We start from the raw sequence: 24,989 nt of genomic DNA, 5'->3' as shown, positions 1-24,989 counted from the left end.
CACCTACGCCCGCGATCTCTCACACATAGAAACACCGCAGTGATCAAGTCAATCTGTTAGCACTTACGAACCTTTAAGCGCCAATTATGCCAACGCCCGTTTCCACGCAAAAATGAATCGATCGCATCCAGAAGCATCTACGTTTGGTTCTAACATCAGGTAGAGAAAGGGCCTATAAATGTAACTATAGACACCAATCACAACGGTTTCAATAAAGTTGGGGCTTTAAAGAAATATCAGTAGAAAACAAATTTCGCACTGTTAGGTGGATTTTTTTTATGGAAAATGCTTCCCATGAATTATAAATACAAAATAATATAAAGAATAGCAGAAAATAATTTCGCCCAACTTTTTGACCGAGAGGTAAGTGCGCCGTTCGTCCACGCATGTCGTTTTTGAGTTATTCCAGTATAAATGCTCGAAATAACTTCTGCTGTCTATCGAATTTCAATTTCAATTCAGTGTTGGTGCCTTATCGGTTCCGTATTACAATTTAAAATTTGCCAAAATGGCATGACCAATCCACGTGAAATGCCTCGTGCATGTATACTTGCGAATAGTGCTATTGACGCATGTCTTATATCCGACCGCACAACTCGCGATATTTGTACTGTCACGGTAAATATGACTGTTCACAATATAAGCAAGAAATACGTGTATTGTACGGCATATTTGCCGCACAATTAACCATAACTTTCTGATGATTTCAAAAGGGTTGTATCATACTGTGGCAGAAATGGGTTTCCTCTCATAATCGACAGTGATGCAAATGCCCACCACATAATTTGGGGCAGCTCAGATATCAATTTGAGAGGCACCGAATTAATGAAATACAAATCTGCACATTCTTAATACAGGAAACTGCTCACCATTTGCACGAGCTGGCAGAAAAGAGGTGTTAGATGTAACTCTCTGCTCTGACGGTATTACGCATGAGTTGACAAACGGGCTCGTACCAAACGAGCTCGAACGAGTCGTTATCTGATCATAAGTGAATCGTCTTTGATCATTTAAACGTCTCACTAGATATCGTCACATATCGTAATCCCAAATCTACGAACTGGCACATCTACGAAGAGCGCTTGGCGACTAGTTTTCATGAGTATCTTCCGACGATTGACTCCAAGTGACTTAGATGAGGTGGTGGATAAAACGTGCTCATTCATAGTAGCAGCATACCAAGAGGCTTGTCGGCTTCGAGTTATGCGTGCATCTAGGGGAACACCTGGGTAGAACATCGAACTTGTTCGACTCAAACAGTTATGTAGAAGAGCTTGGAATCGCAGACGCAGGGACGGGTCGGAGGCAATTAAGATTAAAAGATGAAAAAGGTTATGTCAAGGTGAAGGAACACACAAATAAAGAATCGTCAAGTCAAGCGGGTCAGCAATTGAGTTCTTGAATATGTCACAAATTGACGACGAGGCTGGGTGAAGAGTGTTTTAACGCTTATTTGTGCGAATTCTGTACCTGCGTTGGTAAGTAAAACATCGTAGAAAACGTTAGAAGTTTTGGTAGTGAATAAATGTCTTTTTCATAGCGTCCGCCACGAGAGCGGTGCATTGAAGAGGGAGAGAGATAAATTGATATCGCGACTTGCAAGCGAGTAAAAGAGAACAGTTACTGCTCAGCGCGAGAGCACCGGAAAAAAAACAACCCCTACCGCGAGTAAGGGAGATGGGCGCATGTTGCCTGGGATGATTTGCGACTTGACAGCAGGGCTACCGTGACAAGTGGACGGTGAGTTTTGCGACTTGAGAGCAGGAGAAAGATACGCGACAAGTGAGCGGTGTGATTTGCGACGAGACAGCAGGAAAAGCTACCGCGTCAAGATAGCGGGTGAGTTTAGTTTTACAGTAAGGAAATAAACGTGATAAGCTAACGTTTCAATTCGTACACACAGGATGGATAAAATCAAAGGATTTTCGAACGTTCCGCCGTTTTCGTACGCAGATGTTCCTTTAGCAGAACGCCGCAGTTAGTGGTATGTTTGGAAGGGAGGATTTAAATTTGCCTTCGCGCTTGCAAGGTCACAGATGCTAGTGAGAAGAAAGACTTGCTGCTTGCGCATTTGGACTACAAGAAATCTTGAGCGTTTTTTCAAAACGTCATATCTGCAATGAGTTACTCTCTTTTGTGGTTTTCGTTTGAGGCGAAACTGAGTCAGTTCCTAACCCCAACTGCTGTCAAAATGTATGAACTGACAGCGGTTGGGGTTAGAACCTGACTCAGTTTCAGGTTCAAGCGAAATCGCCATTTGTTTACTTTCTCTTTCGATTTTTACGGCGTCACTATAACACTTTTCACTTATTTTACAGTACAGATCGAAAGACGGTGGTTTTAACTAGAATATTATGCAAAGAGTTGAGGGATAAATGTTAAAGTGACCGAATTATTAACAGAAGAGAAAGTAAACAAAGAGAGTAACTCATTGCAGATATGACGTTTCGAAAAAACGCTCAAGAAATATTCTTCAACATTCCCGGAGCAGATGTCGAAGAGGACAAAGAAAACGACATTGATTCGTACAAAGTAGCCATTGATAAATTGGATAGTTACTTTGCTCCCCAACGCCATGAAGCACATGAGCGATATCTCTTCTGGGGTATGAAACCCGGAGTCGGGAGAAGGCCTTGAATTTTTTCTGATGAGAGCCCAGGTTCCCGCTAGCAAATGTAACTTTGGCAAGACGGCATCGGAAAGCCTAGGAATTGCGGTCATCGACAAAATGCTGCAATTTGTTCCAGTGTCATTGCGAGAAAAACTTCTCCAGGATTCTAATTTGGAGATTGATGAAATAATCAAGCAAGTGAATGCTCATGAAACATCGCGTTCGGCCAGCGATCAAATCAGTGGTCGGAGCATTTTGCAGCAGATGCCCAAAGTGAGTGAAACTATGCAAAGCATTCGAGCCAGTTGCAAATATTGTGGCCGATCTCACGGTCTAGATCAGCAATGTCCAGCTTGGAACAAGACATGCTGAAACTGTGGGAAGCTAGAACACTTTCGCGTAGTTCGCTTTAGTCGCACTGATAACAGGTCAAGAGGGGCTGCACTGTCATTGAACGACCAATTACCATCAAAGAGAACCCGTATTGAAGATTTAGCTCTTCTTGGAAACTCAAGCAGTAAATCAGCACATAAGAGAGTCAACTTCACACGACGGTTACATGCAATTGATGCTGAATCTGAAGTCGACACCGTAGAGCTAGTTGAAATTGTATCATCAGTGTATGATTCGGAGGAGTTGGTATGGGCAAATGCTGGAGGAGTACTAATAGAGATGCAAATAGATTCAGGAGTACAACCAAATATTATTGACGATAAAACCTGGATTGCGATGATTAGCAACGGTGTGCAGACTATTGGGAGCAATCAACAGTTCCAATTGACAAATCAGTGGAGCCTGTTGCTCAACAATTTCGACGGTTGCCCTTCCCGATCAGAAACACATAACATAAATATTTCAAAACTATATCTCGCATTGTTACTTGTTATAAATTTCTGTTATTTTAACTACTAACGAGACCTAATTTATAACACAATATGTTACAGAAATTGTGTTCTGTCATAATCTTGTTATTTCATTCTGATCGGGTTTGCTACACTAGAACGCGTTGACGAAAAGCTAGAACGAAAAATTGCTTGCAAAGGACATCGTTGAAAGAGTTTCAGAGCCCAGTAGATGGGTTTCGCCGATGGTGGTCGTTGTCAATGACAGTGGCGATATTCGATTGTGCATCGATATGAGACAAGTCAACAAGGCGATCCTTCGAGAGGCTCATCCTCTTCCCACGATTGAAGACATCCGTTGGAAGTTAAATGGCGCGTTATTCTTTTCGCGATTGGATATCAAGGATGCTTTCCACCAGCTTGAGTTGGACGATGAGAGCAAACCACTGACGACTTTTATTACACACAAAGGTAAGTTTCGACCAATTTGATTGTATGATAACAATGTTAGGTGCTTTACGTACTTTATAAGGATGTAAATACAAATCAAGTGATCATTATATTATCCATGCAAACGATTGGTTGTAAAATATAAACTTATATTATAATTTATTTTTCTAAGGTTTGTTCCGATACAAAAGGCTCGTATTTGGAATCTCATGCGCTCCGGAGATGTTTCAAAAGGTCGTTGAGCAAATTCTATCAGATTGTGGGAATTCTTTTAATTTCATTGATGATATCGTCGTAGTAGGAAAGACCGAATCTGAGCACGACACTGCCCTTCAGAGCGTTTTAGATAAACTTCGTTCATACGGTGTTCTCTTGAAGCAGTCGAAATGTGGTTTCAAACTGTCCGAAATTGATTTCCTTGGTCACCATTTCGACAAAAACGGAATGTTTCCTTCGCAGGACAAAGTTCAAGCGATAAGAAATTTCAGAACGCCAGTAACTTCCGAAGCAGTACGCAGCTTTTTGGGCTTGATCAACTACGTTGGAGCTTTTATTCCAGATCTAGCCACAAGTTCCGTCCCGTTGCGTGAGCTTACCACCTCGGTGGCACGGCTGTCATCTACATACATTTGTCTTGAAGCCAAAAATTTTGGTTCTTTGGTTCCATTGGCTGTCAAAAAATGCGTTGAGCTATGTTCATATCTATTTTTGTACGACGTCGTCTCTGTGCGTAATAAATATTTACTAAATAATTAATTATTTTATCCGTCATTATAATAACTAAATATTGTTTAACTTCATATAAACGTATAAAATGATTGCAGTTGGTAATAAAATCGCAGAGCAACGACATTTGAAGAGTTAGTGAATACTTTATTTATATGTTTCGTGTTTGAAATGTATTGGCTTTCCAGGTAGCTTAACAACTTGTTGAAAAACAACCATTGCAAGCATATTTCTACCCTGATTTAACCAACGATTCGATTTTTGCACCGATGCCCAAACAACAGGGGCAAAAAATCTCAAGTAACAGATAATAAATCTTTCTCGGCGTTTGAAATCGATTTCGATTCGCAATGATTGCAGTAAAACAACGAAATCACGAATATCATTTTTCTATTTGTAGAGAAAACGGTTTATTGTCATTCTAATGTTCTGTGTCAAAAATTCAAAATGGTAGAATTAGAGTAAACAAACCAAGTTTAAGCTCCTAGAGGTAGAGACCTTTCGTTTACGTCGAAAAAGATGTATTTGTTATCTCTGGGTCTGTTTAAAAGCTACTCCGGTTAGAAAGAAACTGTCAATGGATGTTTCACTAATTAACTTGAAAATGACATTTTTTAACATAATGAAATTCCTCATTTTGGACCTTTCCATTTAAATTTTGACAGTGTCAAAAATAAATGTATAATAATCACACTGAATGTGATCGAAAAATTTTTGAAAACGGCAAAGTTCATTCAACTAAACCATGATACTGACTCGTTCTTATTGCAGTATATTAAATGTATTTGAGATAAACTTAGTTAAGGCAGTTTTTAAATAAAGTGGGCATGGAAGAATATCATGAACAAGTCAACCAAATGATGGATCTAAGTAACCAAAAGTTCGGATAATACTTAGAGTACTTTCAAGCAGCCTATGCTGTAAGGGAACCTGAAAATTGCTTGAAAGGCTATTATTGCATCATATGGTTAGAAAAAATACTTAAAAGGGGAAACTAGAGCACCTCTCTTACATGAACTATTGATTGCTTGGGGGCACTCCGTGTAAACTACGTTTATAATTAGCGAATGCTTAGCAACGGCATTATTAGGAAAATTCCTCTGTCAGGATGATAGAGTTTTACTTTTTACCCCAAAATAGAGAAACATAATCAAACATTTGCTTGTCATAGTTCCCATTGACTTGCTAATTATTTGAGAAGAAATCCGAAAATAATCCGCATTCGTCCTACCGTTACTTGATTTTTTTTACATTTTGGTTATTTTAACTTGATAAAACGCTGCTATTAAAATAGAAAAACTAGATGTGTTCAAAATAATTTGGAACCAATTTTTGTATGACATATTTTCCACACTATTTATTTTATACTTCTAAGTCAAACTACAAAGGTACCTTTTCAAGTACGTAAAATGCATAATCCAAAGACAGATGAAATTATTAGATCATTGGAACACTATTAAATTGTACTCTTTAATCTCATTTGAAAAAAAAACATTGCTACTACCTATTCTTCTTGGCAACCGTGGAATTATGAATTGTTTTCGACAACTGTGAGTTTTTATTGATTAGCAATTACAGATCAACTAACGATGCTGTGACTCAAACAACAATCTAAAGGGTAAGGACGGGCATAGCGTAATTGGTAAATCGATTGTCTTGTACGCAGCTCACCTGAGTTCGATGCCCAACCTCGCACGTAGGGTTAGAGATTTTTCCAAAAGAAATTTCTCTAACCTGAAATGGCCTTAAGGTTATACCCTCGATAAACAAAATAAGAAAAAAAAAAAACAATCCAAAGAATGTAGTTTCCTTCATAGGGATCCAAATAAGTTGGGTTCCCAACATGCGGCAAACATTTTAAGTCTGTAGAGCTATTGCTAACGAAAATGCAAGCATGGAAGGTCTGTTGACGAAACTTCCTCTAAAGAAATGATTTCACAAACACCTACTGAGCATTTTAATGTAGTAAGTGTATATCCGTGATCTCTATTAAATTTATAGTTTAAATAATACTTTCGGAAAAATTGATCGACTTTTCATAATTCTCAGCAAGCATATGCAATTTCATTATAATAATGGACTACTGTTGTAACTACTGTCAAATGTCACTATTGGCATAAGCTTACATTTTCATTAGATCGTGTTCTATTAACAGCGTTCTTAGTATTTCTGTAATAGGCGAATTAATTTTTTTCTAAAATGTTTCGTTCAGTGGTTGTGGTATTTTAAATATTTTGATATATGTGACTAGTTGCAGGATCATTACATTTCCTCTACGAACCATCCTCGACGAGATCGCATGGATGAAATAATAACACCTTGAGGACATCCGCATACACTCAGTTTCCTAATCTTTATTTATCTTGAAGATGCTAGATTAGATTGCTTATGCGAAAAAGCTTTTCCAATGTTAGATAACATTGTAGTGTCAATATCCTATGTAGAGTTTCATGTCTAATTGAAACAATGGAATTAAATTCCATATCCTATTTATAATGTTGTTGAAATGCTCTGTGCTCCTATAAAACTAAAGCCGGAGTCATAAAGTACTCCTTCAGGTTCAATTACAAAAATAATTCGGATTATTAGGGTCAACTATTTCCCTCCACATTAATTATAGGTGGATAAAAACAAAATCGTTAATCACACTAATATAGCTACAGATTGGAAAGTACTCCATACCCCTGAAGATTCCTATCACCCACAACGTTAGTGTAGGCTTATCACATACTGCCTCTTCAATCGATATTTCCACTCGTTTCTTATTTCAGTCTATGTGTCGAAACAAATGCAATTTATTCGAATAACATTGTAAACCTTTTAGTAGATTTTAATATCTCAGTACGCATGTGCGCCATACGTAGGAACAGTATGAATGTAGCTTAATAATTTGTTGAAAACAACGCCACCACAACAACAAACGGAGGTTTCAGGAAACTATCATCGTGCCACCGGGGTGGAGCTTACCAAGAACAATGCAGTATTTAAATGGGGTGTCCAAGAACAGGCAGCATTTGATCATCTTATAAAACAGAATTGGACAAGTCGACAGCTAGTCTCATTTTGATCCCAAACTGAAAACGCAAGTTGTGGCTGATGCTTCCCCGGTTGGGTTGGGAGCAGTTCTTCTCCAGTTTTACGAAGGAGAACCGAGAGTTGTGTCTTACGCCAGCAAAAGTCTAACTGACACCGAAAGACGTAATGCTCAAACCGAGAAAGAGGCGTTGGCTTTAGTTTGGGCAGTCGAAAGCTTTGGAATATACCTAATTGGTATACGTTTTGAACTCGAAACTGACCAGAGGCCGCTAGAAGCAATATTCTCTCCAGATTCATCGCCCTGCCTGCGTATTGAACGCTGGGTGTTAAGACTCCAATCATTCAGTTACGAAGTAGTGTATCGTAAGGGTAAATCCAACATGGCGTCACGCCTTTCGCAGTCATCGGAATCAGAAGCATTTGATCCGAACTCAGACGTTTACATTCGGAATGTTTTGGAATTGGCAGCCGTCGATTTGAATGAACTAGAAACGGTTTCAACCGGTGACCCCGAGCTTGTTGAACTGCGGGAGTGTCTGAATCGAGGAGTGTGGAACTATACATCTGATGTAATCAAGCCATATCAGGCATTTCGAAATGAACTTGGTAAAGTGGGAGATATAGTAGTCAGAGGTTCGAGACTGTTAATACCGCGGGATCTTAGACAACGGATGTTGTAGTTGGGACATTCTGGTCGTACTACAATGCAGCAACGATTGAAATACACATGTTGGTGGCCAGGAATGGATGAGGATGTAGCTCGCACCGTAGATTCATGTACAGGACTGGTAAGCCAGCCAGATCGCCCAGAACCTATGGAGAGAAGGAAATTGCCAGATATACCGTGGACAGATGTAGCCATCGACTTTTTGGGACCTTTACCGTCAGGAGATTACCTTCTCGTGATTGTCGATTACTTCAGCCGTTATAAAGAGCTTGAAATTCTCAGAAAGATTACGGCAAGTGAAACGGTCGACCGTTGGGAGCGAATTTTTGTCAGACTCGGTTATCCTCAAACCATCACTCTGGATAATGGCCGCCAATTTATAAGCACAGAGTTTGAAGAATACTGTACGCGGCGAGGCATACATCTCAACAAGACGACACCTTACTGGCCGCAGGAAAACGGTTTAGTGGAAGGTCAGAATCGCTCACTTGTCAAAAGATTAAAAATCAGTCAGGCATTAAAACGGGACTGGAAAAACGATATGCTCACTTACTTGTAGATGTACTATTCAACTCCTCACTCCACTACAGGCAAGACGCCAAGCGAACTCATGTTTGGTAGGAATATTCCGACGAAAATACCATCTTTGCAAGATATAAGCTCAGCAGTACCATTGACCGACTATAGAGACCGGGATCAAATTGCGAAAGAGAGAGCAAAAGAAAGGGAAGACGAACGGTGTAACGCGAAGCCTTCATGTATTGAAATAGGAGACAAGGCGAAGAATGTTCTTCCGGGCAACAAACTCACTCCCACATTCGGTTCGGCAGTTATGACAGTGGAAGCAAAACAGGGTGCTAGAGTAACTGTTCGTAACCAGGAAACCGGATGGACTTACGATAGGAACTCCAGTCACCTAAAGAAAGTTATCCATGAAACAAGCGTTCCTGGAAGAAGTATATTATTAGAATTAATATTCAACTTTTTTTACACATTTCAATTACATATTTCATACATAGTAGGTTGTACTGAAGACTCGATTCAGTACGATACCATAGAACCGAAGAAATTACACGGTGAAACAACCCGACAATCCCTGACATCGGAAGCATCCCAGCAAGCACTACCCAGCGACATTCAAGATTCTGTTCAACGTGGTAGATCTCAACGAATCGTAAGGAAACCAAACCGGTACAATGATTAATTAAATACTATATCTTAATAAAAGGGGAGATGTGGTGATATCCATTATGTCTGTGACATCTGAAAGACGGAGTGTTATATCTGTTATGTCTGTGAGATGAAAGAGGTTATGTCAAGGTGAGGGAACACACAAATAAAGAATCGTCAAGTCAAGCGGACCGGCAATTAAGTTCTTGAATATATCACAATCTGCAGTGAATGCTATTGGCCTTACGAGCCCCGCATTATTTTGTTACTGAAAAGTCTAATTTCTTTGCTTCGTTTCTTAAATGAAATCTGATAATGAAACCGGCATAAAAATGGCGATATACTTGTATTCGACCGCATTTTCACCCTTCCATTTGAGCTAATGCATTGTACAAAAACGGCCGACGCTGCTCTAACCAACGGTTTCAAATTGGTCGAGTAAAATAGGCTCATGAACGATAGGATTTTTCCCAATCCTAGTCCGTAGCTGCAAAAAAGCACACCGCCTTACGGCGTATGTTACCTGAGTAGTACTTTACCCACTTCTCCTATAACTTTACAAATATCAAAGGTGTTATGTCACTGCCCTGCCTTTTATTCTACTGCAGCACATCCGTACCGCTCCCTCAGACTACGCAGAGATCACCCGTTTATGGTAATTTTACGAGCCTTGAATGCAAATTGGTGGCAATAGAAAGATGAAAGTTTTATCCCCCAGCAGTCTTACTTAATGGTGTCTGCGCATGGTAACTGAGCTGAGAATTTGCCGGCCTTCGGAACCGGTTATGTAATAGCTAAAATCTGAAACAATGTTCGGTTGATTCGGAACCCTTTCTCGACGACGCTTGGTAGCTGATTGTATAACCACTCATTCGTTTTTGGGGGAACCTTGCCAACAAAGGCGACGGTTCATTTCCGAACAGTTTAGCTGGCTTACGCTAATTGCACTGTCCAGTTCCACTGCCACTGTCATGGGCAGCCGCACTCGGCTGACGTTGGTTGACATTGTTCTATCGAGCCTCGGTGTTGTTCGGCTTGGTAGCATAACTCATTCAACCATGAACGTGATAATTTCTCTCAACGCTAAAACTACTAGAAATCTCAGCAACTTGTTCGCAATTCTTCTACACAATTCGACCAAATCAGATGGTGTTTTTTTTTTCATTGGTCCCACCCCAGCCCCCGACGCCCGATTTGATACTCACTTGTGATGAAACCGCACCACCGGATCACTGGTAATGTCACTCATATCGATCAGACGGCCTTTCTTGATGCACTCCGGGTGCTTGCGCAGCATCAGCCAACCAACGTGGGCGTATAGGAAGCCCCGGTTCGAGTTATGTGGATCGCCGTTCGTTTCCGAGTACTTGTGGTGGATGCGATGATCCCGCACCCAGTCGTAGATCGTGTTCTGGCCGGCGATCGAGTAGCAGATCGCCAGAATGATCCGAAGCGGTAGCTTAGCTTTGTACGCCCGGTGACACCACAACCGGTGCACTCCGGCTGTAACGCCGAAACCGGCACAACCGCCGACGAAGAAACCTGCTCGGGGGGAGAGGAGAGGAAATGAGAAAGAGAGAGAGAGAAAAATATCATCAGTCATCATCGGTGAATCAGTGCGGTGTCTCGTCGTACACATACATAGTTGACTGCTTACTTTTAATGGTTGGCGAACAAGGTTTATGTTTTATTTTTGATTTTTTTTTTGGCGGCAGAAGAATGGCGTGAACCGGATCTTACGAAAAGGTTCTGGTTTTATTCAATTCGCTGCCTGGAAGTCTATTGTTTGCAAAAAATTTGAATGAGAAATGTTCTTAACTACCAGATACGGTTATTGTCAATAAAATTATTGACAAGACTGATTCAATACGTCAGCCTCATTTTTATTCTATAGAATCAATATTTTCAAGATGCCGTTTATTGTCAATATTCCTGCTCAAGTGTGGTCCGATAATAGGCAGATTAGACGTAGACACATTTTTCTGAATATTTTCAGAAACATTTAACATGCTTATGCTCAGAAGGTGCTTGAAACGGTGGCATCCACTTTCCAGGATCAACCGAAGAGTTTGCAACGGAAACATAAAAACAGCTTTAGATACCTCTTTTTTAAATTAAGCAGAACCTGTCAAGATAGATATAATTTATACAGCTATGATGGGTAATAATCGACCTCAATTTTTCATTCTGTGTCCAACATACGAAAGTAATCATTTTTATTTCTAATTCAGTGTTATCAGCAGAGATCTTTATTACTGTAATGTTTGTAGCCTCGACGTCCGTCCAGCATTTCCAGTGCTTGCTGTTTCTAATGGATGCCTGAGTAATTACACGATTGCAACGATTAGGGTAGGGATAGTGAAAATGCCACCTTCCTGTTACTAACATTTCCTGGTGGATAAAGGACGGGCTCTTCTCCTCATCTATCAGGAATTGCTCAACATTATGACGGTTTTTTGCGATTGATTCTTCTAGATCATTGTAAAAAGCTTATTAAACACCCCTGTGGATCGTATGAATACAGTGATTATTCCTGAGTAGGTGAAAACAGACAGTGTCTAGCTGATTGCGTTCAATGGATACAGATTGAACAGGTCTTACTTCACTCAAAGTATTCAACTGTGTCTCTGTTGAACAACGACACTACAACATTAACACAGCACAGTACGCCTTCCAACACTAGAGCTTCAATTTGTCGATGGTTTTCAGGCTTACGGATTCTATTTCGCGAGAAATTCAGAAATCCCAGAACTACCGAAACCGATTAGACCTTAAGGATCTTTGATTTTAGAATTCATGAATCTTTGCTCTTGGAACTGGAGAATCCTTATTCCTGGAACTAAAGAATCCTTTATCCTGGTGAATCTTTCCTTGATGCTGGAGACCAACGATCCTTCCTTGATCCTGGAGACTAAGGATCCTTCCTTGATCCTGGAAACCAAGGTTCCTTCTTCGATCCGGAAGACCAAGGAACCTAGCGACTCTAGAAACCAAGGATCCTTGCTTGATCCTGGTATATGGCTTTCGCCTCGGAATGTGCAAAGTCCCAGATGGGAGCTTGACTAAGCTCCGACTCCTGGTATGGGAGTCCTGGAGTGGGCACTCAAGGCCTCTTTAGTTCCGAGTCCCAGGGCGTTGTGGAAGTAGGGGAGCTTTCGGATGTGTGGCAGTCCTAAAGAAAACACTTCCTACCTTACATACAAATCTATTCCGGTTCGGGTGCGGTGGTGATGATGGCGTGACAGATTGCGATGGCGGCAGGCAGCGAGCGACGATGAGCATGAATGACACGTGCGGCAGGCTGGAAGGTCGAGCTATGTTTTGTGGGATTCAAGGCCGAGAGTGCCATGGTAATTTCGATTTTCTGGATCCGGGACCACGAGAAACGAGTGGTTCTACATCTGGGCGCGCAGACATTGTCGTCCTTTACGTTTAGCAGGCGAAAGTGCCGGAATGCACGTTCTAATCGTGTCCTGCGACGGGGTACTTTACGTTGAGCCGTTACCTTTTTGAGAAACACGGCGACCCAATTTGGAAATGAACGCAGCAGGGGTAACTTTCCCGTCAATGGCGTTTATTTCAGCTAAACTTATTTCGCGAGGGCCGTAGCGATGGCACCACGACAACGTCTGGCACTCTCTACTGTCCAAATCCAACTATCCCATAGCCTTCTCTTATCCTAGCCTCCTAGCCAACTCCCGCTCACTATCTCTCTCACTCTCACTCTATTTCCGTTACATTTTCCGTGCCAAACCATTGCATTTGTCATCCAAAAGCTGCGATCTGATCCACACCTCTTCTTTACCGACCGCCCACTTTGAATTGACCGTTGCTCCTACTCTAGCTTATCACATTTTAATCCTACGTTTCACACATCTTGAAAAAACTGAGTTACATTACGGTAAACACTGGAGACCAAAGATTCTTGATTCTGGAGACCAAGGACCGTTGATTCTGGAGGCTAAGGATCCTTCCTGGCTTCTAGAGACCAAGAATCCTCCTCGACCCTGGACCCCAAGGATCCTTTGGTGCCCTTGGAGACCAATGATCTTTCCTTGATCCTGGAGACCAAATATCCTTCTTGATCCTGGAGACCAAGGATCCTTGCTTGGTCCTGGAGAACAAGGATCCTTCTTCGGTCCAGAAGACCAAGGATCCTTCCTTCATTCTCAGACCAAGGATCTCTCCTTGATCCTGAGACCAAGGATCTTTCCTTGATCCTGAGATCAAGGATCCTTCCTTGGTCCTGGAGACCAAGGATCCTTGCTTGATCCTGGAGACCAAGAATCCTTCGTTGATCCTCGAGACCAAGGATGCTTCCTTGATCCTGGAGACTAAGGATCCTTTCTTGATAATGAAGGCCAAGGATCCTACGTTGATCCTGAAGACCAAGTATCCTTCATTGATCCTGGAAACTAAAGTTCCTCCTTGATCCTATAGACCAATGATCCTTCCTTGATGCTGGAGACCAAAGACCCTTTCTTGATCCTATAGACCAAGGATCCTTCCTTGATCCTGCAGACCAATGATCCTGGAGACCATGGATCTTTCCTTGATCCAGAAGACCAAGGATCCTTCTTGATCCAGAAGACCAAGGATTTTACCTTGCTCCTGAGACCAAGGATCCTTCCGTGATCTTGAGACCAATGATCCTTCCTGGATCCTGGAAACCAAGGGACCCTCCTTGATCCTGGAGACTAAGGATTCTTCCTTGATCCTGGAGACCAATGATCGTGTCTTGATTCTGGAGACCAAGGATCCTACGTTGATCCTGGAAACCAAGGATCCTCCTTGATCCTGGAGACCAAGAATCCTTCCTTGATCCGGGAGACCAAGGATCCTTCCTGGATCTTAGACACCAAGGATCCTTCCTTTCTCCTGGAGACCAAGAATTGTTTCTTGATCCTGGAGACCAAGGATCGGTTCTTGATCCTAGAGACCAAGGATCGTTTCTTCTTCAAGGATCCTTGATCCTGGAGACCAAGGAACACTCAGATTGAGATTTTGATTGAAAACTACAGCTCTCTATGGGAATTCTGAAGTTTCTTTTTGTAGCTGTTAAATTAGTGTGTCACAGTATTTATTAATGTAATTGGATTCACTTCAATTGCGAGCTTTACAAGACCCGTTGTCGCCCTGATATAGTGTTGGCGATGTTACAACGTTTTCACAAGTGGTGGTGCAGCACAGAATGTATAATTCGCATCTAGGCTTTTCAGCCATGCACCATTAGCCCGTGCGCAAAATTACACACCAATTCGATTTCCATCTGTGCGAGTAAACAACGTTTTGGCGATTGTTTTTGTTTTGATCTCATTGACTTGTTCGCTATAGAGTAAAAACTCTACGAAGTGACAGATTATCTCGGTATTTTTTGAATTCCTCCGATTGCCATTGGAAAATCTTTGTCTTTCACCATTAACGTTCCATAACTTCATAGCGTGTTTATCCATTGATTTAACGTGTGTCCGAGAGCGGATGATTTTGGGAACGCTCTCGTAATCCTGCTCAGAGATCCAACCAAAAGTCGGCAGTCGGTTTTGGTTTAGTCATTCGAAAATGCAATAAAAATGTAAATTTTTCGATTAGATAAGTATGTCTATGAAACCGGAAAAGATCAACGGACGCATGCCTGCTCACCAATACATCAGTGGGTATTATTAAATATACCACGCGTATAAATTTGATCTTAGCAGCGATATTAAAGGCAAGCGTTCGCTCTGTTCGGTTTCGAGTTTTTGGAAAACCGAAACTGCGTGGTACCACCAAAGCAGTTATGTAAGTCGCACTATGTATTTGTTAGTCAGCCAGGCTTAGTTATAGCTTGATCAGTTTTTGGTCGCTCGTGGTAACCATACGATCAAAAAAGAAGTCCTAAAGGTTTTGATCAGAAATTTAAGTTGAAGTCTCTAGTCGCCAATCGTTTAAATTTTTGAATTCACCAATCAGCTCCGTTTAATAAGCTGATAAATAATCGATAACTTTTTGTTAATAGTAGAAAAATAAACGAAATAAATGAAATGCGGATAGAGCACAGAACAAAACCCATCACATTGGATATTTATCAGGAGGTTGTTGTTTTATATAGCTGTGACGTGACGTTCAAATTACTTGCCAACTAAAACAGTCACCATCTATCCAGTCACGATGATGTAAACATATATCAATTAACTTTTTACCAGTATCTTTCATTGTTGCATGCGCCGAAGCGTTGAGATAACCCATTTTTTACCAACCAAACTTTTTCTCGTCTGAACCAAAGAAAAATAAATGGCATTTCTGATTAGCTGTCAATGCCAAAAGCACAGGTTAGGAAACAAAAAAAACACCAGCTAGTGATTATTATTAATATATTGTCGGCGTTTGTTTTTGGCTTCACGCCCTGCAGCCCAAAAGCCATCAACGCGCGGCGCGAATGGATCCGATTTCGCATTGCATAATGGACTCGCTAATAATCGGGGCTTCAGTTAGTTCGGAGGTGGTACCCGAACTACGGCAACGACAAAAAAACTCTACCAACAGTCGATATTTCGCTACAATTTTTAAATACGAGTTCGAAATCCACCAACCGTTTTTGTGGTTTGACCCTCGAAGCAGTCCAAGGTAATCATCAAAACCCATCTCGGAGAGGTGTTTTGTGAATGTAAGCGGATGAACTGCGCAATCTGAATCTTATTGCTGGACATTTTTTTGTGTAAGATAAAAGTTGTTTGCTGGTCGTCGACAGGTTCATAAAAAATTGAATTCTTTAATGCGATCGACTATCAATGCACTAATCGATGCTGTTTCATGAACTAAAAGGCTTCCGATACTTCCGACTAACAGGTCTGCCTACAGACGCTTTATGCATAGAGTGGCGAAGTGTCAAAAAATGCTGCCAAACGGACTGTTAAAAGGTGCAGCCATGAGGGTTTCACGAGGGGAAGTATAGCGGAAGGCTCATGCAAAACTTATGGGATCTTCCGCGATGTCAGTTCATATTCTTCGTTGCTAGTTTTACTGTTTTAGTCTCCGCAAGTCTGTAGGTCTGCCGAAGACAACGGGAAGAAAAGAGCGTTTAGCGTGGGGAGTATTGTTGACTTGAACGTAAGTCTCCTTGTGACTTACTCGAATCAGTTGAAAGCAATTTAATATATAGAATAGGAAAAGTTGGATTTGCATCTTTCGTGTTCCACTCGTCAGTAACTGGACACCAACTTGCTGCGAGTTAGACAATATATCCAAACTAACACAGCATTGGCACCAGTTAGACACAAAATTCACACAGTTCACAAAACATGTGTGAACGCCTTAAGAAACTGGCTGGTACCGAGTGATGTCTGGGTACCAGTCACTTGCTTTTGGCGTGGGCGAGCTGCAAATTGGTTTTGTATGCGTATTTCAAATACTTTTGGAAAAATCATGAAACCTTTATTTTTTCCTATAGTATTTCACTCGTCAGTAATTGACACCAACTTGCTGTCAGTTAGATGATATGTCCAAACAAACACCAAATTGGCGTCAGTTTTGTGTTGATTTGGACATAGCGTCTAACTGACAGCAATTTGGTGTCAGTTACTGACGAGTGGAACACGAAACATTTAAAGCCAACTTCTACCAAATCTGCTTCTGTGAGAATGATTGAAAAATCTGTAGGTCTTTTCATAAAACAAAATAATACAACCCCAATCGTGATTGTATGAGACAGCTTTATGTTCGAAACATAAATCCAATATTTTACTACCTACATGCATTTAAATCGACCATCAACTAGAAGTTCTGCAGGTTCCAAAACTGCACTTCCGCGAAATAATACCTCAGCTTGGCGTAAAGAAGCAGCGAAAAACGACAGAAAACAACAATTGATTCTGTTGTAAGGACACAGGTACGATGCCCTTTTCGGCAGTCGATGGCGTTTTTTTCTTGTTCTGCGACGATTCGAATATTGTTACGATTTCGATTACCGAAGACTGTCGCTAGTGAGTGACAAAATACAGGGTAAAGTATGCTTAATTATGGTTTCTTTTTCGGTGAGTTTTTATGTTTACTAACCTTTCGAAATTCAATGAAACCTGTCGACTAGAAAAACAAAAACAATTTTAATTGATGAAACATCACCGTTCCCACGAGTATTGGAAAGGGTCATTCCATTTACGAATTGTATTTCTTTGACTTGAATTCAATTTAATTGTCTATTCAAAAGATTAAATTTCAGAATGAGAACAAGTTAAAAAAACCTAGTTAGACTGAATCAACTGTGGGTTGTAGTATCAAATTTTCAATGTGTGTATCGCTGGGATAAATTTCCATCTACCCGTGTTTTTCTTTCTGGGTTTTAACCAAGTTTTTTCTTAAATCATTTTTACTCGGTGGAAACATGGGCTTATTCGTTATGTCGAATTTATGATGTTTACCTAACGGAAAAATTGAATAGATTAAATGAAAATTAGTGATGGAATTCGCGTTTCGACTTTGTCTCATCAGAATCCAACACTAACTTAGTGACAGACGTTGCAAACCCATAGTCAAGCGTGATGTCTCGCAAGAAAAGGAGCTCATTTTAAGCTGATGAGAACTAATGAAATCGAAACATTTGGTTTGGCTTAGCAAACCAATGCAAGATGCACTCTCCTGTATTTCTCCTTAGTGGAGAACAATTTAGGTAAAAATCTTGTCACTAAGCTAGTGTCGGGTTCTGACGAGACGCAATTGAAACGCAAATTGCATAATTAATTTAGTTACAGATTATGTGCTCTTCATGCCCAAAGATTTTCTCCTTAATGGAGAAAAAATAGTTTTTATCTAAATTGTTCTCCACTACGGAGAAATATAGCATAGATCAAATGTTTTAGATGGAAACGGAGGTTGTACAATCACTGTCGGCAATGCGATAAACATGTGTCCCATCTTCATGGGACGTCATCATAGTCCAGGGATAGCATAAGGGTTTGTGCATTAAGCTGGAGTCTCAAGGGTTGCAGGTTTGATTCCTGCATCCGGCGGGAATTTTTTTCACGATTGCGTTCGTTTAACTCATCATTTCGATTTGTTTTCCCGTTGGGTAATTCGGTCATTACTTAACTCGAAATTATTTTCCCTAGTCGATCGAATCTGAGTCTAGTGTGCTGAATACTCTTTATTCAAAACACAGTTCTAAATGTGATTCGAAGCAACAAAAAAACGGCAGCATATACTATAATCAATGTTCGAAACATAGCGAAATAATAAATTAAAACGCTTTTCTGGAGATCTGATTGTTTCCGTTTCAATTCCACTTTGAAACTCCTATATAAAATGTCATGCTGCGGAATATACCCAAAAGAATTTGATCGGTATAAAATACTAATGCTCGCAAACCTGTGATAAAAATCATTCAGGGCGTTCTATTGCCCATTGCTCTAACGTAACTCATTCTCCGCACCCACCAAAATCTCCAAACGGTGGGTTTAAGTAAGCACAAGCCTACTGGAGTCCGCCCGTGCTTTAGAAATACCTACAGAAGTATGTTATCATATACATTATTTTAAGTAAAAACCTTCTGAGCGACTTAGTGAAATGTCACAATTAACTCTCTTAAGACAGATGTCTTCCATTTCATTCCACTATAATAATAATGAAAAGGCAGTTGCATTTCACCATCAAAAGTGTTTATATCAGTCCAAAGAAAAAAATCCATTGCTACTGTTTTTATAAAGAAAACTGGTAGAAGGGGATCGGTAGGTAGGTTACTTAGATGTGTGAAACTGACCGTTTTTTCGTATAGACAACGTTTTGAAAAGCCATGAATACCCGTTACTTTAATATCTATTGAGTATAGACGAAGGGGATTGTTTGTGAATTTCCAATCTTCAGTAGTTGGATCGTGTTTTTTTTAAAGGCGCGTTCTGCTACCTTAGGTTTTTCATTTTCAGGAAACACGACCTAATTACTAAAAATATAAAAATTCAACGACGAATTTCCAATCTCTGGAAATTGGATGTAGCTGAGAGCTTGGAAATGTTCAAACGATCACCTCAATCGAGATCAAGGTAACGGATATTCATAGCTTTTCTTTACATTGCCCGTACTCAAAAAACGGTCAGCTTGACGCATCTACTGGTCCCTGATATGAACACTGAAGAAGACGTAGTCCAAATACTGGTTGACGGTATGTAATCGCTCATTATACCGTCCGGACGTTACAGCCATGATGTTGCTCATTTGGCAGGCAAGTGACGAATTATTCAAACGGGTACGCGGCGCTTCTTTCTAATTTCACGTATTTGCTTGAGTCTCTCAGGTGTCCTATCCCCCATATTGACGGCTCTGATGGCTAACCAACGAGCGACGTGCGGTTGACGGGTAACTGCAATAATGCTGCAGCTGCTACGGTGTCAAAAGCAAACTGACGAATTTTCTGGACCTTATACGTGTATCGCAGTTCATTTCACGACAAGGGGCCGTGCTAACAACGCTAGATCGCTCGGTCGAATAGTATGGTGCAGATAATTACTTCTTTAACAAAAACCGTTACTAGCATCCCTAGTAACAATTGCGGTTTTAAGGCACTCTTGAAGAGTTCCTATTTTTAATCAGATAGCGCAAGCATCTAATTTTACATTCGTTATACCGTTGCAGATATTGACGTTTAAAAATCGGGAAAAGGTTCGACTGACAATTTTAAAACGAGGTTTCTTTAAAAACCCCTTTTTAACCGGGAAAAAACATTGGGTTTGGTACAGCACTGATTGTGTGCAATGGCATCCATGAACTTATTTGCTATCAAAAACCATTACCTTGAAATTCGGATCTTCAAATGATTCGGGTAGAACTTCATACTAACAATGTCGAACAAAACATCCACTTATGCTTTTTAGATGATACCATCTAGCGGCCTGTACTAAAACTGGTATGCCAATTAACGTTACCTACTTTATAGCAATTCTGCTCAAAACCACTAGAAATATTTTTTTTATATTTCTCCCTAAGAAGAAAAGTTGCATGTAAATAGTTTGTTGCATTTGAGCCAAAATTTTACCAGAAACTAGCCTAATCTCAATTAAATTCGAGAGGATCAAACTGCATAATCACTAGTTTTAATTACACACCAAAATCATAAATGGAACCGCATAGTGAGCCTTTCTTACAGTAGACCATGGCCTACTACTGCAGTATTCGGCGCCCTAATTAACCATCCCCATCCACAGACCATCTCAAGAACACACATCCAGTCGAATCCTTTCATTTTTTTTCTCTTGCCGTCGACGACGGAGGTAGTAAGGGGTGCGCGCGCTGCTGGCTGGTACGCTATGCCTACTGTGATGCAGCTAGTGAACCGCTGTGCAATCTGGGCGACCGTGGGCTCCGTCTCCCTCTCTTCGAAGGCTATTTCATTGACTGTCAACGTTCCCGGTACAGTACAGGTATCATGACGCATGCCTGAGAAGAACGGTTTTGGGTGATTCCATTCGTTGTTGTTGATGAATTGCAATTTAAGGATCTGGTTGAGGAGAAAGGCAAACCAATCACTCGGGGCTAAATTCGTCACTGGGTAAACAATCGAAATGGGAGCCTCGAATTATCTGCGGCAACGATGCGGTGTGGAATGACGTGATTGGTGGGTATTATTTTTAATAGCCATCGTCCTATGCAGTTGTTTGCGTGCCTTGGAGGCAGTCAATTTGTTTGTACTATTAAAGCAGCTGCCTGTTTGACAATAATAATTTACGCCAACTTAACTGGAAACATATCAGGAGTCACTCTCTTGAAAAGGTTTATACTTTTTAATTTTATAAAATTAGAATTTTTAACAGGAACAAAGTGATATACTTTCATCGCAGTTTAATAATATTAAAAAGTCGTAGTGAACTTTTTTCTATGCGACAAATTTCGCGCTAAATCGTATTCAGAGTTGGCAGCACCCTCTCAAATTTTAATTAAATTTTCTGTACATGAGACAAAAAGCCACTTTGTTTTTCCAAAAATGATCTATACTGTCTTTTGAAAAGAGTTTTACCAATTTCTTTTTCAAATGGCTATAGTCTAAAAATGACAAATCCTACAAAAAATGTTGTAGGAGTGATTTTCACAAAATTAGTCAAATTTTTGAATAAAAATAAAGAAAAAATTCTTCATCGACTTCTACACTGAAAAAAATCGATTTTAAGAATTTAAAGTCGATTTACAAAAAAATCCCATCTTTGATTTGGATGAAATTTTGTTACAAGATAGGTAATTATGTTCCCTACGTTCCGTCAAAAATTCTAGTTGGGCACTTTAAAGGAAAAATAGTTATTTGAAAAAACTTTTCCTTATCCAAGCTGAATTTATTTTTTCAGTTTATTTTTGTCGAAAACTAAACCAATGAAGCTCATAATCATCCTAGAATCCAGCATATACATCAAAATTACATCAAAATTTAATGCAGAAATCATTACTACAAGGAAATTTAAAGAATTTGAGCATGTGTGGGTTAAAACCCATCTGGCAGGTGAAACACATATATTTGCCTCTGTGTACTTCCCCCCAAATAATGCCCGCAAAGATACATTTGAAAAGTTTTTTCTTATTGCCGAAGACATTATAACCAAGCTCCCCCCAGAGGTAAAAGTTCATATTTATGGTGACTTCAATCAACGAAGCATTGACTTCTTTCCAGACACTGAAAATGAAAGCATTCTACTTCCAGTCGTTGGGGATAACGAAACTCTGCAGGCCATATTTGACAAAACTGCAAGTTTAGGACTTAACCAAATTAATCATGTTAGAAATCAGCAAAACTGTTATTTAGATTTATTATTCACAAACATTCTTGAAGACTTCTGTGTCACCGAATCATTAACTCCACTATGGAAAAATGAAGCGTTTCATACAGCAATAGAGTTTTCTGTATTTGTACATGATAACAAAAGACCCGATGACTGCGAGTACGAAGAGGCCTTTCAATTTCAATTGGCAAATTTTGACAACATAAAACAAAGACTAAGCAGTATAGATTGGCAAACGTTGTTTAGAAATGAAACAAGTATCGAAAATTCAGTAGACGTCTTTTACACAAAATTGTTTGATATAATAGTTGAACAAGTACCACTGAAAAAAATTAGGCGACAAGGCAACACAAAATATCCAGTTTGGTATAACGAGCAAATTAAAAATTTAAAAAATCGTAAACAAAAGGCCCACAAAAAGTATAAAAAAATCAGAAATGAAAGGAACTTATTTAACTATTTGGACATTTGCGATCAACTAAACCTATCCATTAAAATAGCATTTGAAGAGTATAACTCAAAAACCGAACTTCAAATAAAATCTTGCCCAAAAAATTTCTTTAATCATGTTAAAAATAATTTAAAATCGGAAAACTTCCCTTCAAAAATGAATCTTAAAGAAAATGTCGGTGTTAACGCGGAACAAATCTGCAATCTTTTCGCAACCTTCTTTCAAGACATCTATACCACATTTTCTGAAGAAGATCGTGATCGCGAATATTTCGGTTTCTTCCCAGAATTCACCACAGACATTGGCGTCAATCATGTCAGTGTGCAAGATATTATGGAGGCTCTAAACAAACTAGATGCCTCCAAAGGTTCTGGACCTGACGGGATCCCACCCGTATTTATGAAGAACTTAGCGTTGGAACTCACAGCTCCTCTGTTTTGGCTTTTTAACATGTCGCTTGAATCTGGCATTTTCCCCAATTTATGGAAAAGCTCGTACCTGGTACCCATTTTTAAAAGTGGCAAAAAATCTGACATATGTAACTACCGTGGAATTGCCATTATGTCATGTATGCCTAAACTCTTTGAAGCAATCGTTAACGAAAAACTATTCAATCAAATCAAAAACAGAATTACTAACATGCAGCATGGGTTCTTCAAAGGACGTTCAACTAATACAAATTTACTAGAATTCGTTAACTACTCATTGATTGCAATGGAGAATGGAAACTACACTGAAGCTCTTTACACGGACTTTAGCAAGGCATTTGATCGTATCGACATACCCTTGCTATTATTCAAACTGAAAAAATTAGGAATTGAATCAGGTCTTCTCAAATGGCTCGAATCATATTTAACTAACCGTCAACAAATAGTTAGATTTAAAGGGAAGAAATCGAATCCCATTCAAGTCACATCAGGAGTTCCTCAAGGCTCCCATCTAGGCCCTCTTTTGTTCATTTTATTCGTAAACGACATATCATACATTCTCAAAAACATAAAAGTTCTTATCTATGCCGACGACATGAAGCTCTTTTTAGAAATTAGGAACGAACAAGACATAAAGATATTACAGGAAGAAATACATATGTTTTACCTCTGGTGTAACAAAAGCCTTCTGCAACTAAACGTAAAAAAATGTAATGCAATAACTTTTAGTAGGAAACGAAATACACCTGACATTTCAATCACTCTAGGAAATCAAGTGGTACAAAAGTGCGAAAGAGTTAAAGATTTGGGAGTCATTCTAGATTCAAAATTAACATTCATTGACCATTACAACACAATCATCAATAGAGCAAATAACATGCTTGGATTTATAAAGCGTTTTAGTTACAATTTTAATGATCCATATACAATTAAAACATTATACATCTCGTATGTAAGGTCAATACTGGAATATTGTAGCATAGTTTGGTCACCTTTCTCAATCACACACGAAGAAAGAATAGAATCAGTACAAAGGCAATTTTTATTGTTTGCACTTCGCAAAATAGGTTGGACACGATTTCCTCTCCCATCTTATAAAGCTCGCTGTATGCTCATTAACATCCAAACACTAAAAGAGCGCCGAGAATATGCAATGGTTTCATTTCTAAACGATATAATTTCGTGTCGTATTGATTCAGTCGAACTTCTATCTAAACTTAATTTTTATATACCTTCCCGGCAGTTACGAATCCGAAATACATTTATAACAAACAATTATCGTACAAATTATGCCAAGTTTGGACCATTGAATCAGATGATGGCAACTTACAACAAGCACTGCGAAGCTATTGACTTAACAATGACAAAAAGCAAATTAAAAAAATATTTCAATTCTATTCGCTTATAAAGAACATCCTAAAGTAGTGCTATGTAAACCAGATAGTGTTTAGTTTAGTTATTAGTATTTTATGTTTTAAGTGTATACTATATTTTATCGTTGTAACAAAACGGTCTACTCTTGTTTGACGACAATAAATAAATAAATAAATAAATTTTCCAACTGCTAGTTGCCTGATACATACAAAAAGTATCAGGCACGAATTTAGTATATATTCATAACAAACTTGAATGAGGGCAAAGATAAGCCATTTAACATCATCGATATATGCGAGATTTAACTAAATACCACTTGGCCGTGTACGAAGAAGTATCTTGTCTATGTACCCGTCCGAGAAGTAGAGATTGATGGTGTAGTCTCCAACAGGGGCCTTAATTGCGAAGTATGCGGTTCGCTCCTTCAAGAACCCTTTGCTTCTGCCAGTGAAAATTCTGGTTCACAAGCAATTGTGTTCAGGAAAAATCAAGGAGTATATGAAAAAAAA

General features: G+C 39.6%; 2 protein-coding genes across 4 annotated transcripts in view; both read right to left on the bottom strand.

Annotated features, from left to right (window-relative positions):
- Nucleotides 1–24,989, bottom strand: part of LOC131677187 (serine-rich adhesin for platelets) — a 945,885-nt gene that overhangs the window by 884,388 nt on the left and 36,508 nt on the right. The gene's annotated exons all lie outside the window — the stretch shown is intronic.
- The window catches only part of LOC131677197 (stearoyl-CoA desaturase 5), a 45,030-nt gene that overhangs the window by 3,577 nt on the left and 16,464 nt on the right, over nt 1–24,989 (bottom strand). Inside the window, exon 2 of the mRNA XM_058956903.1 lies at nt 10,708–11,044. Within this exon, the coding sequence (XP_058812886.1) occupies nt 10,708–11,044 (337 nt within the window). The remainder of the gene's footprint in view (nt 1–10,707; nt 11,045–24,989) is intronic.

This window comes from Topomyia yanbarensis, chromosome 1 (assembly GCF_030247195.1).
Source record: "Topomyia yanbarensis strain Yona2022 chromosome 1, ASM3024719v1, whole genome shotgun sequence".
Lineage (NCBI taxonomy): Eukaryota > Metazoa > Arthropoda > Insecta > Diptera > Culicidae > Topomyia > Topomyia yanbarensis.
The sequence above is the reverse complement of the archived record's forward strand: the minus strand, read 5'-3'. Positions and strand labels throughout refer to the sequence as shown.